The 16,078-nt window shown below is 35.1% G+C and overlaps 1 protein-coding gene across 1 annotated transcript in view; it reads left to right on the top strand.

Annotated features, from left to right (window-relative positions):
- The window catches only part of LOC128015860 (contactin-3-like), a 48,686-nt gene extending 36,881 nt beyond the window's left edge, over window positions 1-11,805 (top strand). The window contains exons 17-22 of the mRNA XM_052600072.1: window positions 227-461; window positions 1,623-1,732; window positions 3,540-3,726; window positions 4,935-5,047; window positions 6,084-6,249; window positions 6,895-11,805. Of these exons, the coding sequence (XP_052456032.1) occupies window positions 227-461; window positions 1,623-1,732; window positions 3,540-3,726; window positions 4,935-5,047; window positions 6,084-6,249; window positions 6,895-6,989 (906 nt within the window). The 3' untranslated portion in view covers window positions 6,990-11,805. The remainder of the gene's footprint in view (window positions 1-226; window positions 462-1,622; window positions 1,733-3,539; window positions 3,727-4,934; window positions 5,048-6,083; window positions 6,250-6,894) is intronic.
- Window positions 11,806-16,078: the final 4,273 nt, after the last annotated feature.

Here is a 16,078-nt window from a genome sequence, read left to right as displayed (position 1 = left end):
TTCTTTTTTGGGTGAACTATCCCTTTAAGCTCTTTAAATATTCCATCTAGTCTTTATATATAGTAATATTAATTCATGAAAACTGCATGCATAACAATTAAAACAACTTGAGAAAGAAAGTGGTCTTTAAAGCAAGTTCTAATGAAGCCCTGTTATCATGTGGGTCAGTTGGTGTGTTGACCTCAATTTGTTTTAATATCACTATAGTTTTGTGTTCCACTCTAAGCCTGTTCCAGAGGAGTTGCAGAACGGAGAGGGCTTCGGTTATATCATCGCTTTCCGGCCAGTGGGCTTGGTCACTTGGACCCGTGCCGTGATCTCTGCGCCCAGTGTCACCCGCTACGTTTACCGCAATGACACCATTCCACCATTCTCACCATTCAATGTCAAAGTGGGAGCGTTCAACAACCGTGGAGAAGGACCGTTCAGCAGCATTGCAACCGTGTTCTCTGCAGAAGAAGGTAAAGCTAGATTTGTGTACATCAAAACTCAAAACCGCAAACTCATGCGCACAGAAAAGCTTAATTCTTAACCATATTTTTCGATATTTGTAGAATAATATAACAACGTGAAGCCAATATTATAATGATTGGAATATATAATAATAATTAAAATATTATAATTATCATTTTGCGTGACTCTTTTACTATATGAATATAATTTAAAATGTAATTTATTCCTGTTATGGCAAATTTTCAGCATCATTACTCCAGTCTTGAGAATCACATGGTCCTTCAGAAATCATTCCAATATGTTTATTTGGTGATTTAAGAAACAATTCTTATTATCAGTGAACAGAAACTTCCAAAGATCACCATTTATTTTAAATATATATATTTTTTTGTAACAATGTGAAATTCTTAACTGTCACTTAAGATCAATTTAATGCATCCTTGCTAATTAAAAGTCTTAATTTCTTAAATTAAAATAAAATGAAAATGTTTGAATAGGACTGTATGAATTTTATTTTTATTTTTTCTTGCCATTATTCACTGACATTTTCAGCAATAGAAAAAATAGCACATATTTGCTATAGAAAATAATAGAAAAATAGTACAATTAACTCACATCACTAATTCTACATATAAGCCTAATAGTATGAGCCCTGATGTAATCTGCTTTCAATTCTGGCCTATTCATCCGGAAATACTAATATAGGCCAGTCAGCAATACATTGTGTGGGCCTGTGGAGCTGAAATATTACGAGCACACAAACACAGTCAGGCTCAGCAGTAGTCCCTTCACGTTCTCAAGCACTCTTGGTTCCTTCCCTTCGCACTTACAGGTGTGACCTTGAATGAGTATGATGGAATAAATTGATTGAGACAGTTTACGCCCCTCCTCCCTCGTTCAAACTGCCAATGACAACCTTATATTAGTTATTGCGGCTATAGGTTACAACAAATCCTGCTAGACACTTACAGCCCTATTCACGTGCTAGAGTGTTAATTGGATTTTCTCAGCAGATTGTCTCATTCTCTGTCAGTTACACCCATTAAAATGAAGTAGGGCCTCTCTCAGGTGAGAGCAGGGCTTCATTTTCTGACTTAATCCAATTTAACTTTGATGGCTGTGTAAAGTTTTTGAATAAGAGCCTCAACATCTCTTCCATTTATCCACAGTGCCGAGCTTAATGCTGGAGAGAGTGTCGGCAAAAAGTCTGTCAGCAGCTGACATCGAAGTTACCTGGGAGCCGATTGTGTCGACCCCTGAAAGAGTTCTCGGATATGAGGTTTGATTCAGATTATCTTCCCCTTTCGCCATATTAAATGTCATGTTTTCCCTGTAATGAGCAAGCGATTATTAAAAGTGCTTCTCACTTCTCCCCTGCCACCTCACACACGGAGAATGCCAGTGTTTAGACTGTGCTGCAGCTTTGTTAAATGTCTGCGGCTCTTAAAAGCTGGATGAAAGCTCTCCACTGGCCTTTCAAGAATGCAAAGAGAGTCTCACATTCTCACAAGCCACTCTCTCCATCTCTGTCACCCCAGCCCTGTGGCACAAAACTGCCATGTTACCATGGTAGCGGCCATATTGTCTGGAAAGAATAGAACTATCATGTCACTGGGTTCTAGACGAGGGGAAAACTTTTCAGGTTTTATTTTTGTCTCGTCTTTGGTTAGTGAGGACTGAAAGACCAAATCAAAGCAGCACGGATCAAGGAACTGCGCTGTATGCGTATATACCATTTATTTGTGCCCACAGTCCTTTGAAGCACCTGCCGTATTTGAAATGGGAAAATTCCTTTTTAAACTATTGCTGCTTTTCCTCTTGCAAAAAAAAAAAAAAGACCATCTGACTTCTTCACATGGAATACACATGGTCAGTGTCACAGTTTGGCTCCTTTTTTTTTTTTTATGGCTTGAAATTTGCATTGATTTGGAAACACCTACACCTATATATATATATATATATATATATATATATATATATATATATATATATATATATATATATATATATATATATATTACTACTATCCAAACGTTTGAAGTCAGAAATATTTTTTAAATATAAAAATAAATGTGTCAAGGTTTACACAAAAATAATAAGCAGCACAACTATATATATATATATATATATATATATATATATATATATATATATATATATATATATATATATATATATATTGAGTTGCGCTGCTTATTATTTTTGTGTAAACCTTGAAACATTTATTTTTATATTTAAAAAAACCTGGATAAAAGCGTCTGCTAAATGCATAATTGTAAAATGTAAATGTAAAATTAAAAACTAAATTCTCAATTCAAGACTGAATGACACAATGTACTATTCTGCAAAATATAGAAAGCAGAATGTAGAAAGCAAAACGTGGAAAATAAATAATTTAGAAATATACCTCCCATGGGCAGATCTCAATACTGTCTAATTTTGAAACTGGCTTAAATCTTCCTATATACTAAATGCCCCGATATTGATATTACATATGACCCGGGTTAATAATTGATTATTTCATTTCCACACAGCTAAAAGTTCAATCACATTGCATATAAGAGAATCTACATAGCATTTAATCATATAATCATAGCAAGAAAATCATATTTCCAGCAGCCAGAAATTTTGCAGAAAGGACACAAATGATCAGCTAAATTAAGTAAATAATGAAGGTGAAGTCAAATATGTGTATCAAATATCTGACTTGATCGCTTTGTTATTGATTGACTCAGTAGAAATCTCTAGCCAAATAGAATTTTCATAGAATGTAATGAATTCTGTCCATATCATATGTCACCTTCTTTGACAGCAGCTAATAAACAATTGCCATTTACTGTGTATATTTTCCTAAGATTTAACACTTTCCCAATTAATGTATTTCTGTTAGCAACCATTTAACCATGAGTTAAGTGACCATGCCAAAAACGTTGTTATTTTCATAGTAGCATATCTTAGTCGAAAAAATCTGCATATTTAGGGTCACAGTGGGTTGCAAGAGTGATTGTAATTGTTCTGGCAGAGAGCTGTTTACAACTAATGTCAAGGGTATATAAAATGCCCTTGTTGTGTGTCCTGGCGAACAGGTGGTGTACTGGGAAGATGACACCAAGCCGGATACGGTGGGTAAAGTGCGGATCACTGGAAACTACACAGCAGTGAATGTCAGCGGCCTGCAGGGGAACACTCAGTATTATCTAGCGGTGTGTGCCTTCAATACTGCAGGAACTGGCCCGCAGTCTGTACCTGTCAATGTTACCACCAAAAAGCCACGTAAGTACTCTGGTCGTTACAAACCATCTTTACAGAACATTCCACGATCATCTGTTACTGACATGTTTATTTGATGTGAGCATTATAGCTGCAAGATACGGAGCCTGACATGCAGGAACATGACATGCAGGAAAAAGATATTAGGCTATATCGTGTGTACGGTTTACTAATTAGTTCCCTCAATGTACTAAAACATGCACATGATTACTGCTGCGTTCTCTCGATTTACTATTTCATTCACTCGATTTATAAATTGTGCGCACGATTTACCAATTTGTTCCCTCGATTTGCTAAATCGTGCGGACGATTTAGCAAATCGAGGGAACGCAATAGTAATCATGTACACGTTTTGGTACATTGAGGGAACAAATTATTAAATCGTGTGCACAATTTATTTATTTTTTCTTGCATGGCTCCGTAGCAAGATGTAAGTTACTCATCCACAGTCCGTTATAAGAACAGCGTTCTATGGATGTATGTATCTCTTTTTTATCTTCACATTAATGTTTTTACCCTGGTCAGTGTTATGGGAATCTATTTCTGCCTCAGAGTTTTTCAGAGGGAACATCAAATCTTTCCAAGTCTTCAAAAAGATTTTTGCTTGAGGCACCTAGTAGTACATAAATAAAAACCAAAGCAAGAATGTACAATTCTGCTAGTTTATTTATTTATTTTTTGTTATTTACTAATGTCTGCGAAAGATTTAGAACTTATAACTTTTGGACAGACCACTAAGTCTACACACACTTGCTGTGAACCTGCTGTGACATGACTTGAAGGAGTTTTTTTTTTTTCCAAATGAAAGTTATTCCAACCATCTATTTTGATAGTAGTCAAGTCATGTTTATTTATAAAGCATTTAAAAGCAGCAGAAATTGACCCAAAGTGGTGAACAACACTCTATAAACTTAGAAGCTAAAGTAAAACCAGTGAATAAATAAATGAAAGGAAAAAGAGATCTCAGACAATATCAAACTGTGGAAACCAATGAATCTAATAGATATGAATCACAGTTTCCAAGTCCATCTGTGATAGAAACGGCTCTGATTTAGCAACAGATTTGTGCTGAAAGATACTTCCCATACTGACAGTACTAATTTGCTTGTCAAACATTTTGGTGTCATTGAATGCAGTCACACGATTGATGGCACACTGTCAACCCTTTCTTTCTTTTTCTGCCCATTTCATTCATACACAACAAACCTCAGCGCCTGGACAACCCCCTCAGAATGTAGAGTGGAATCTGATTGGCTCTCAGCTCGTCCTTCAGTGGGATCCCGTCATCGCTCTCGAAACTGAATCTGAGGTCACAGGATACATAGTGGGTGATGTTACCTCTCTGCACCCAGAAAATGCTTTGGTATATTTTATAAGAGTTTCACTGGAGGTAATCGATTGTTTTCCATTCAGCAGTCAGGTATTTTATTCCTACACTCTGAGCCGAACAAATGCATCTGATACCATAGATATACATAATAAGGGTTGTCGGAGTGCAGTAATTTAGCTACAAAGATATGGCTGTTACGTGGCTGAAAACCATTCATTTGTGTGTTTTTATAGATAAGAGCACAGCATATGCTATTTTATGTCTCGTTCCACCTCTCTTAATTACACATGCATGCAATTAACAGCTCTCACAGTGCTAATTTACCCACAAGGGAAAACAGTCATGAAGCTCAGGGGAAAAGCACTAGCCATTAGCATCAGTAAACATTATCTAGAATAACAGGGCATCACCTGTGTTTAACTCCTTTCATTGTTATATATATGTATCGATCTCATATCATTAGTGGTGTTACATCACTGTTGCTTATACTTAGACGATCTCTGAATATTAAACTACTTCAAAATGATGCCTCAAATCATGTGCCTTTTTGAGAGGAGGCATGCTATTTTTTTTACTATAAACACAGGAACGTTAGCCGTATTGGTCCACAATACCCCAGAAACCACTCAGAACACCCTAGCAACCACATAGCAACACTCTGAAAACAACACACAACATTGCAGTATCATTGTTGCATGAAAAAGGACTTACATTTTATCCAGGTCATTTTAAAAATCAGCTTCAGTTTTTATTAGAGCTGTCAATTTAATGCATTAGTTCAGTGTAATTTTATTTTTATTTTTAATAATGAGCACTTTTATAAGTCATGTATGTCTATTGCAGTGCCACCAAAATTATCTTCATTTGGGGGCTTTTTTAATATATATATATATATATATATATATATATATATATATATATATATATATATATATATATATATATATATATATAGTTAGCACTGTTTATTTAATTAATCCAGTTCACTCTGAATGAAGCCTTTGATATATTGGGGTGCCGTCATCTGCAGGTGCTGTACAGAAGACACCGGAATAACGACATGTACTCCATCATCACCAGCAAAACCTTGGTTGAGTTGACCCTCAATCCGAACGACAACTACGTCATTCAGATCAAGACCCTCAGTGAAGGGGGCTTGGGGGAGGGAAGTGAGCCCATCCACATCCACCAACTCAGTAAGTCTGTCCTTTCCTGTTGTCTTCTGCCGGCATTGATGAGCTCATAATGAGAATTCAGTCAGTTTGGATGCAAAATATTTTGCTCTGTTCGCTTCAGTCTTTCAGTGCATCGAAGAATCCAACCTCTTAAGAAATGCATGCTCCTCCACTATCTATCTCTGTCACTGCGCTGCCAGAGCTGCATATAAATTAGTGAGAATCACCCCCAATTCCTTCACTCTCTTATATGGGCAGCTATCAATATGTGCTCGGCTTCCCTTCCCCTTCTTACAGAGTTGCTTTCAAATTCACCCCGATTCTTTCAGAGGATTTTTTCCTCAGTAATGATTCCTTCAATGAATAGGGTAAAAATTGGTTTAATGAACAATAGATGGAAAAGTTTTTTAACAACATATAGAAATATATAGAATTATAAATTACAATGTATTTCATTTATATTTTAGTTGTATTTTTTGTATAGTTTCAGACCGTATTTTGTCTTGGACATTCATTATCAGTTCCGCTCCACTATCTTCATTATTAGCCAATTTCTCTTTGATTTGGGATTGAGCTGTCTGAAAATGTAAACCATAATGCTCTCTCTCTGTCCTTTGGGAGGTTAAATCGTTTTTTCTTAATGGTTGTGTTTGTGTTTGCTTACAGGCATGGGTGCCCGTGGATCCAGAGCAGCAAGGCTGTGCACACTCTCTCTCTCTCCACTCCTCATTTGTGCTCTGTCGACGCTCAGTGCCTCTTGATGTTTGCCTCCCATGAGCACCAGATCCTGCCACACCAAACAACACAAACTTTCTGCTCTTTGCTCATACAAGGCTTAAGTTTCCCATCACAATCTAACCAGATGGCATTCTCCAGCTCCAGCAACATGTATGGAAGAGCCTGATATTGAGATGGGAAAATGGGAAATTTTAAGGAATTCATCATTAGTAAACATGGCAGAGCCCTGCAAGAGAGTCATTAGGGCTTTTGGGATGATAGAGTAAACTGCAGACTTTTTTTTTTATTATTGAGTATTTTTGTTGTCTTTTCCTGTAAAAACATCCTTAAATAGGATGAACTAAAAAACTGCATAAAACATTAAGACTTTATTTCAGAGAATATTGATTTTAAGTTTATTTTTCTTACCCCATTGGTAATAAAAAAAAAATTCACATTTCTAACCAAATCATGAACTAAATGCTTATGCTTAAAAGGTGCTTAAATTGTGCTCAATTATTATTATTATTATTATTATTATTTTATTTTATTTTTTTTAACTAATCTAATGAATTGGAAAACAAGACAAACAATACAGATTAAAAAAATTGTTTTTGCATATAGGACAGTTTCTTTGGCACCCTACAACCAGAAAAAAAAAAAAAAAAAACAACGGACCGCTTTTGTCCTTTGTAAAATGTGCTTCTTTATGCAGTGTGCCAATGCATGCATTATCTTTTTCTCTGATCCTTGAGAACAATCAATGCCTTAAATTCATGTACACACCAAAGTAGATTAAAATAGTTTTGCAGTTGAGGATAAGGGCTAAGAAACCAATGTTGGTGGGAATTGCTCTATATATTGCAGGTTTTTGGATCTATTGTGGCTTCATTGTGCTGTCTAAGTTCTGGGTCTGGGTTAACAAAGCCGAGCATTGATTTGTCCTAATGGGAATCTTCCATTAGTTAAGAAAAGTGTGTTGCCATCTCACCTCTATTACCGTGCCATCGACTCCAAAGGTTCCCTCTCAGTCTCTTTGATGGGTACTAGCATTTTGTTCAACTCTTCATGTCGGTTAAATTATTGATGCGTTGCACATTATATACTTAAGGCTACACAATTAAGGCATAATCTTCCTGTGAGTATTTGCTCTAGCTGAACCAGATTTACGCTTCAGTTTTTCTTAGCTAGTGCTGCCCCACTGTATAGTGTTATTCACAACCCATAAATAAGTAAGCTTCTGAAAACTACTTAAATGCCTCACACACAATATCTACCTGTACTTACTGCATGTTAGTAAACTGGCACATAAACTGCAAAACAAGTTGTCAGAAACTAAGTGACAAGATGTGGAACATTGCTGAAAGGGTATAACATTTTTATAGCTCTAATGGCCTTGCAGATGTGAAAAGACTGAAAGCCTTGCAAACAAGTACAAGACTGATGCGTGAAAGTCCCCAGAGTTTCCTTACCAGTCTAAATGTGTTGAAAAATATAAACAGCATTGTTCAAGGTGGTTTTCCATCCTGATCCTGTAGTATTGCTCAAATGTCATATTAGGGCTGCACTATAAATAGTATATTAATCATGATCACAATTATTATTCCTGATGAGTAATTAAGTTTTTCCAGCTGTGATATTTCCCCACTGGTTATTTATTAATTATTATTATTATTTATTTATTTATTTATTTATTTATTTATTTATTTATTTATTTATTTATTTGTCCCATTTGACATTTGCATTATCTTGCATTGGTAACAATCCTCCAAAAGCTTTCATGCTTGGGGTTGCCAGATGTCAAGAGCTTAAATCCCCCAATATAAAAATTTCTTTTAAAAAGAAACATTTTCTGCACAGTGTAATAATTAATCTCCCCAATCTGGCAGCCATGTACACACTCTCTCTCTGAATGGAGGAAAAAGCACTAACAATATGACAACACCAAAAAAAAAAAAAAAAAAGTTAAAATAAAAATTGAAAGTAAAATTATAATTTGGGGATTTTAGAAAATTACTATTAGGAATTTCACTGGTTTTATCTTTTAAGAGAAACTTCTTATTTTACCAGTGTTTATAATGTAGGTAGTGATATTTTTATTTTTACAAAAGACTAAATATGCAGTAATAAATCAGGAAAATAGATGAGGTAAATGAAACCATGTAACTGAGCAGATGTTCTCTTGCTTATGTGAAAGTGGAAGACTCCGGATTAAAGGTAAAAAGTTATTCCTCAAAATAAAAGTATAGCGACAACAGCACAGAGAAATTATATTGTTGCAATCTTTTCCCAAAATATTTTCTTCCAGCTGATGAATGCTAAAAACTTTGACACCCAATTAGAATCCATCCTGCTTTACAGAGATGAAACATTTTAAAGGAAAGACTACAAAACTAATAAACATAAGAATATTATGCATAGGTGTGGACGCTAATATAGTAATTGTTTGTAGTTGTCTTTGTAGTTATGGTTCTTGTTTTAAACAGACCTTAATAATCGTAAGTATAAATTTTGAGTGAAATAATAGTGATTATCAGTTTGACCATTATTGTGCAGCCCTGTGTAACATTACTATATAATACTTCCAGCATATTGGCAATCATATTTTGTTTTGTTGCCCATCTAGCAAGCACTGCATTCTGAATTTTTCATTTGTACCCTCAATGAGACAAGAGGTGAGGCGCTTTGGGGGTGACCTTTTAATGCCGAGGTTCGCTGTCAAGGAATATGTGCCTTCACTGGACAATATGTTCCTGGCTCTGTCATGGCAGTATCAGGCTGTAGAGTCCATTATTTGCACTTGTTCTTCTCAATGTCAGAAGAAAGCACAAGGTAGTGAACCAAGGTGACATAGCCTTCCTGCAAAGTCTCCAGAACAGGTGCGCTACTACAGCCCATGAAGACATGTTAAAAAAGGTTAGCGAAGGAGACAAAGAAAAAAATAGGCTGCAGAGTCCCAATCAGGACAGCCAATCTGTTCTCCTTCAAGCTTTCATAAAGGTCTGGGCACCTTGATTAGGCTGCAGTGGCCCAGTCAATGGGATATCGATTTTTCTGCTGTATATTGCGGCTGTCACAATGCAGACTCTTGATTGACTGATGTCAGTGTTCCTGTCAGCAGTCTAGTGTCTGAGGTGTCCTTGCCTCCTCCCGCTCAGAGAGTTGGAGTTTTAGCAGGAAGATGCAGAGAACAAAGAGAAGTTTCTTGTAAGGGGAATGAGATACATTTTGCAATCCTACATCTGTGTCAAGCAGGTGAAAAACACAGAAACTGCATTTCAGGATATGCAGCTGTACACCACTATTCAAAGTTTTGGGGTTGGTCTTACCAAGACTTCATTGGTTTGATCAAAAAGAAAGTAACAACTGTAATATGTGAAATAATATTTAAATGTAAAATAACTGTTTTCCATTTAAATATGTTTTAAAATGTCATTTGTTTATGTGATGACAAAGGTGAATTTTCAGCATCATTACTTCAGTCTTCACATGATAACATGATGCTTTAGAAATCATTTCTAATATGCTGATTTGCTTCTCAAGAAACATTTCTGATTAAAATCAATGTTGAAAACCGCTTCATATTTATGTGGAAACTGGTGTTGCATTGATGAAAAGAGATTATTTGATGAATGGAAAGTTTAGAAATCTTTTGCAACATTAGAAATGTTTTACGGTCACTTTTGATCATTTTAATGCATCCTTGTTGAATATAAATAGCAATTTCTTAAAAGAAAATTTTACTGAGCCCAAACTTTTGAATGGTAGTATACATTTAAGCATCATCAGTCTTTCTTAATATTGGTCCTTGCTTAATTGCTGGTTTCATTGTGAGTTATTTCAAAGAGGCTCCGCCCCTTGAAATGACTTTCCATTTCAGCTGATGTCTTCAAGTCCTCTTATTCTCAAACACCCTTCATATGAGACAACTTTTAAGTTTTTCTTGATGAAAAGATTCGATAAAATTCTTCTCTGTTATATTACAGAAAAAAGTGGGTTGCAAACACTTCATTTTGAAACTGCTATCATGAACAATTGTACTGTGTTTTTTATGGTCACTTTACAGTGTACTTTACAGCTCTATAGTCGTTTATCTCTTTGAAATGACAAATTATTTATAGGTTATCTATTATTTTCAGACAATGTTTCTTTTTCAGCATAGAAAAAAAAAACTAAAACAGAAATGTACTATAAGTATTTCATATTACAGTAATTACAAAGTTAGCGCTGCTTATCCCACCCCTTGACACTAATGATATGTTCGTTTTTCCATGCACTGTTTCCTCCTACTCTCAGTTTGTTCTAATGTGCCCCATCAACCCTCAGTCACAGTATCTTCGTAATGATGCATATAAACACTGAAACAGTAATTGTTGTTTAATAGCAATGATTTCTTTGGTACTCTTAAAATTGTGAAGTCTAATTTGCCTAATTTTGTGTACACCGTATAATCGGTGTGCTTCATTTCTTCACATTATGATTCACAAAACTTTGATATGATATGAAATTATAAGCTGTTAATGACCAATCTTATCGCTACAGTCCAATTATGTTTCTAAGTAATCTGAATTGAAAAACGACAAGACCTTGGCCAGATGTAAATAGTGGCTATACATTTTTAGAGTCGGCCAGCATTGTCAACCTGACATTTTCTACTGCACACGGCCCTGAGAATTTAATACTGATGTATTAGTGAATGATCTCTGTGAGATGGAGTACATATAACATGGTATTTTCATATTGAAAAGTAACTGTTTTGTCTTGTATACTAAAACTGTGCATGTGGGAAAATGTTTGGTGCATATGTGTTACTGTACATTTTATAATTCTCTTAAAAACTTAATAAAAATGTCAAATGCCTGGTTTGCTGCTGTATTTCATAGGGGGCTTCAAATGGATAGAATCCATAGATCTATCTATCTATCTATCTATCTATCTATCTATCTATCTATCTATCTATCTATCTATCTATCTATCTATCTATCTATCATCATTTTTGCATCCAGCATCTATCCAGCATCATTTTTGCAATCAGAATAGTATTTATCTGACATAAAAGCTAAGATTTAGTGATGATATACCATGAGAGGTTTCCAAGCAAGTTTAAAGCAGTTGGTAAGTTTTGCTAACAGTGTTCCTATCAAATAATGCAATTTTAAATAAATTAAAAATTATAGTCTTCTCTATTGTAAACAAATTTGATCGAGGGAAAGTCCATTTAAGGGATGATGCCATGTCTGTATTCACCATGCATTACAAAGAAATCAATGCCTAATTAGCTCATATGTAGCTTCTCAGATGTAATCTAATGCAAGATTTTTGAAGTCAGAGCGTCTTTGCTGGGCCGGCTTCAATTTGTACATGAATAATACGCTGACCCTTTTTAATCTGCGGAATCTAAACTGGATTAAGCTTTGCGATGGCTCATTGTAGAACAAAGTAGAGCAAAGCGTCTTTTGATGGCTTATATTCATTTAAAATGTCAAGAGTAGTTAAAGAGTTTAATAGCTCCTTTGAGAAGTGATATTATCCTGATAATAGTAGGCTGCTAATGGTGATTTAATTAGCTGGACGTGCTAATCAATATTTGAAGCAGCTTGGGAGCTGATGTCTGGACTCTAACCTTCACTGCAGATAAAGCTGAGTCACATCGACTTATTTCGGGACAGTTATCACTGCTTTGTTTGATATGCAGTGACGTATCACTCCCCAAACAAACCTGATTTCAGATGAGTGTGGAAAAGGTTTGGACTGGGTCATCTCCAGCAGCTGGATGAATGGTGTGTAATTACAGGTTCAGCAGACCAGAGTGTTTTCCTAATTAAGTATAAATGCCAAGCTCGTCAGGAAGACGCCCAGGCTCCATCTTAATGCAAGAGAGAGAGTTTATCACTAAACAGCTTGTCTGGAAGAAGTCTGCATCTTTTTCCTAATTGCAAATAAACACTGACGTCAGACATATACAGTACATACCATTGTGGCTGGTCAAGATGGCATTAATAAGAAATGCAGGTACCATCGGTTCTTATATGTCATGTTCCCAAACATGTTTTGGTTATTTTTTTTTTATTTTTATTTTTTTTTAATTCCTTTTTAAATTATTTTTAAATTAAATTAAATTTCAACACATAAGCTGACATCTTCAACACTTTTCCTGGTTCATTTTGAGTCAAGCTTGACCAGAAATGTGAATTGGTTCGACTGAATCAGTGAACAGGATCTGTTCAACAGAACAATTGATTGTAAAATCAGACATTTCTACTGAGAATGTCATTCACTTCAGTTATGAAAGGCAAAATCTATCTTCAGTTATGAACGGCTGTGACGTACAAATTAAGACGAGCCATGCAGTGTCCCTCATTCCAGCTCCCTTTTGTCAACAAAGAAAAGAACATTTTTAACTGATAAACTGATTTCATGGTTTTGATAATGAGATGAATGGCTGCTCATATTCTAATGACTTTACTCCTGTTGGTCTTGAAATTATACTCTACATGATATGTTATAATTTATTCATCTCAAAACTGTAACAAGTTTGTGTTAGACCAGACAGAAAGCACACTGAGCGGTTCATCACACTGCTGTCAAAGTGAGTTGCCCAAATGTCCTTATTATCCAGACAGTATCTCTCCAGTAAATCTCTCGAGGTATGTCTCAACAGACAGATATATTCACTCATTAGCCTTAAGGTCTTCAGACACGCACTCTGCTTGCAGTATAAATCCAGCATATGGTTCATGACAGATTATATCATAAACTGGCACCAGTCATTCTTGGAAAAAGCCTCACATGTTGGCATTTTGAGAGCTGCTTCAGGCCTCTGCTCAGAAGAGAACTAACTTTCTTAATCAACATGGTCTGCTGGCTCAGATGTAGATGTGTGAGGACGTGGGTCGATGCTCCTCATTTTCATGGCTTACTAGGTCAAATCTGGCACAAGGGACTCTTTAGTGTAGGTTTTAAGAGGACTTCATCTCTTATCACATATATGGCTACAGGATAGTTTGGCTTGCTTTCCTGATGTGCATTGAGACAACCCAATTGCATCTTGACATAAGACCCATCACTTAAGTGTACAGTATTTACTGTACATTTTATTATGTTTTATTTTATTTTATAGCAAAAAGTACAAATGCTCTCAAAGTTTAATTGGGATTTTGGAAGTAGGAAATATCTGCTAGTGATTTTGATTAGAGCACCACAGTCTTATTTTATTTATACATTTTTTTCTTTATTTTCTTTATTTATTTATTTTTTTTTTCAGAAAAAAATCTACTTTCGACTTTTTCTTTTCAGCTCATGTATAGGTGTCCAAAATTACATAAAACATTTTGATTTAAAAAAAATAAGTGTCTCTTACAAAATATGAAATATGTAGCAAATGAATAAATGATACTGCTTTACATGAACAATATGAAAGTAACTAACAAAAAAAAAATACTGTAATTTACTGTTCTGTATGGATGAAGTAACAACTGCTCAAGTATACTTATGCTGTTATAGATTATTTTCTTGCCTACTAAACAAATGTTGTTTCAGTACAATTAATAACAATAATTAATAATAATAATTTATTTATTTATAATAACTACTATAGTTTTTAATATTTTGAATCAAACTTTATTTTTAAATTTTCTCTTTTTTATATCAGCTAAATCTTTAGTAATTGTGTTTTGTATTTTTTATGTCATATTTTTAATAGTATATGTTTTTATCAAGTTTTAGTGTTGTTGTTGTTGTTGTTGTTGTTTTTTTTTTTTTTTGGGGGGGGGGTGTTGTTTATTTAAAGCAACAACAAGAACATAAACAAGTAATGTTACCTTGCCAAATAGCTGAAATAAAATAATATATATCATATACTTTCTCCTCTATAATAGATTATTTTAAGCCTATGAAAAATAATTAAGAGATTGAACAGATCCTATGACTCATTATGGTTTTGGTTTTGATTATCAGCAGAAGAGTTAAAACACTGATGAACTGATAAGAGCATCAGATCATACAGCATCCCAGAGGGAGAACTCAAATCTCTTTTTTATATTTAATATTTTCTTTTCAAAGTGGTGAGCAGTCCCTCTAGGGGGATTTTTGGGTTAGGTTATATTCACAGAGAATGTGCCTCAGTTTGTGTGGCTTCATCACTATCATCTTTTTCACAATTTATTGTCAAGCCTTTTATTACTGGGATTTCATTATGATTTATGTCCTCTCTCTCTGATGCAACTTGTCCCCCAGTCTATAACGACAGCAAAGGCTTAATGCAGATCATAGGTTTTGGTTTCTACCCTTAATAAATATCATACTGATTTTGCATTGCGCAAGTGATTCTGGCTGACATGAAGGAAGCAGTTTACCATATTGAGTGTTGTAAGACTCCCCACCAGGGTAATTATCTTGCAGATTGCTTCTCACTAGACATCCTGATATCCTTTCTTGACAACATGCTGGCACCATTAAATCAAGAGAGAGAACAATTCTCTCACACTGAACCCACACTGACAAGGATGAAAACTTGATATTGCTTAAGGTTGATACATTCTATGCATACATCTGAATGGTACCAGAACCAGTTTTAGCCATTCAGATGCTGAACGTCTCTTTGAGTTAATGTTATCCCCTATGAATTCGCTCAGGGTCTGTTACATCTGCTTAAGGGCAAATGTGATTTGAGGATGAAGGTCGTATGTGTTCACCACCTTAAAGAAGTGTACAGAACAGCAACACTCAAAAAAATAAATAAAAATAATTGTGTAAAGGGCTGCCTTGTTTAACAAATGGTTGCGGCTGTTATTCTATTAAGTATTCTTTGATGGTGGGGCATAGTAAGCCACACGCATGTACAGTAAGTACTGAGGTTAATAGTTAGCAAGCACCTCTCATCTCATCTTTTTGTGTATAATTTATCTAATGCAAGTGATTTTATTCTGATGTTCATTGATCATTCTAACTGAATTATGAGTATAAAATAGACATTTTACGTTACAGGAAATGTGAATGGTCCAAAAGTCGCAGACATGATACTAATAATAATTAAAGCTGCAAGCAGCGATGAATGGGCCCTCGCACCTGGGCTCACCGGCAGCGAGTGGCTTTAGTAAAAAGGGGAACGTTGAGAAATATGCATTTGAAGTCA

Source organism: Carassius gibelio, chromosome A6, assembly GCF_023724105.1.
Source record: "Carassius gibelio isolate Cgi1373 ecotype wild population from Czech Republic chromosome A6, carGib1.2-hapl.c, whole genome shotgun sequence".
In the NCBI taxonomy this organism is placed as follows: Eukaryota; Metazoa; Chordata; class Actinopteri; order Cypriniformes; family Cyprinidae; genus Carassius; species Carassius gibelio.
This window is presented reverse-complemented; position numbering and strand designations above follow the sequence as displayed.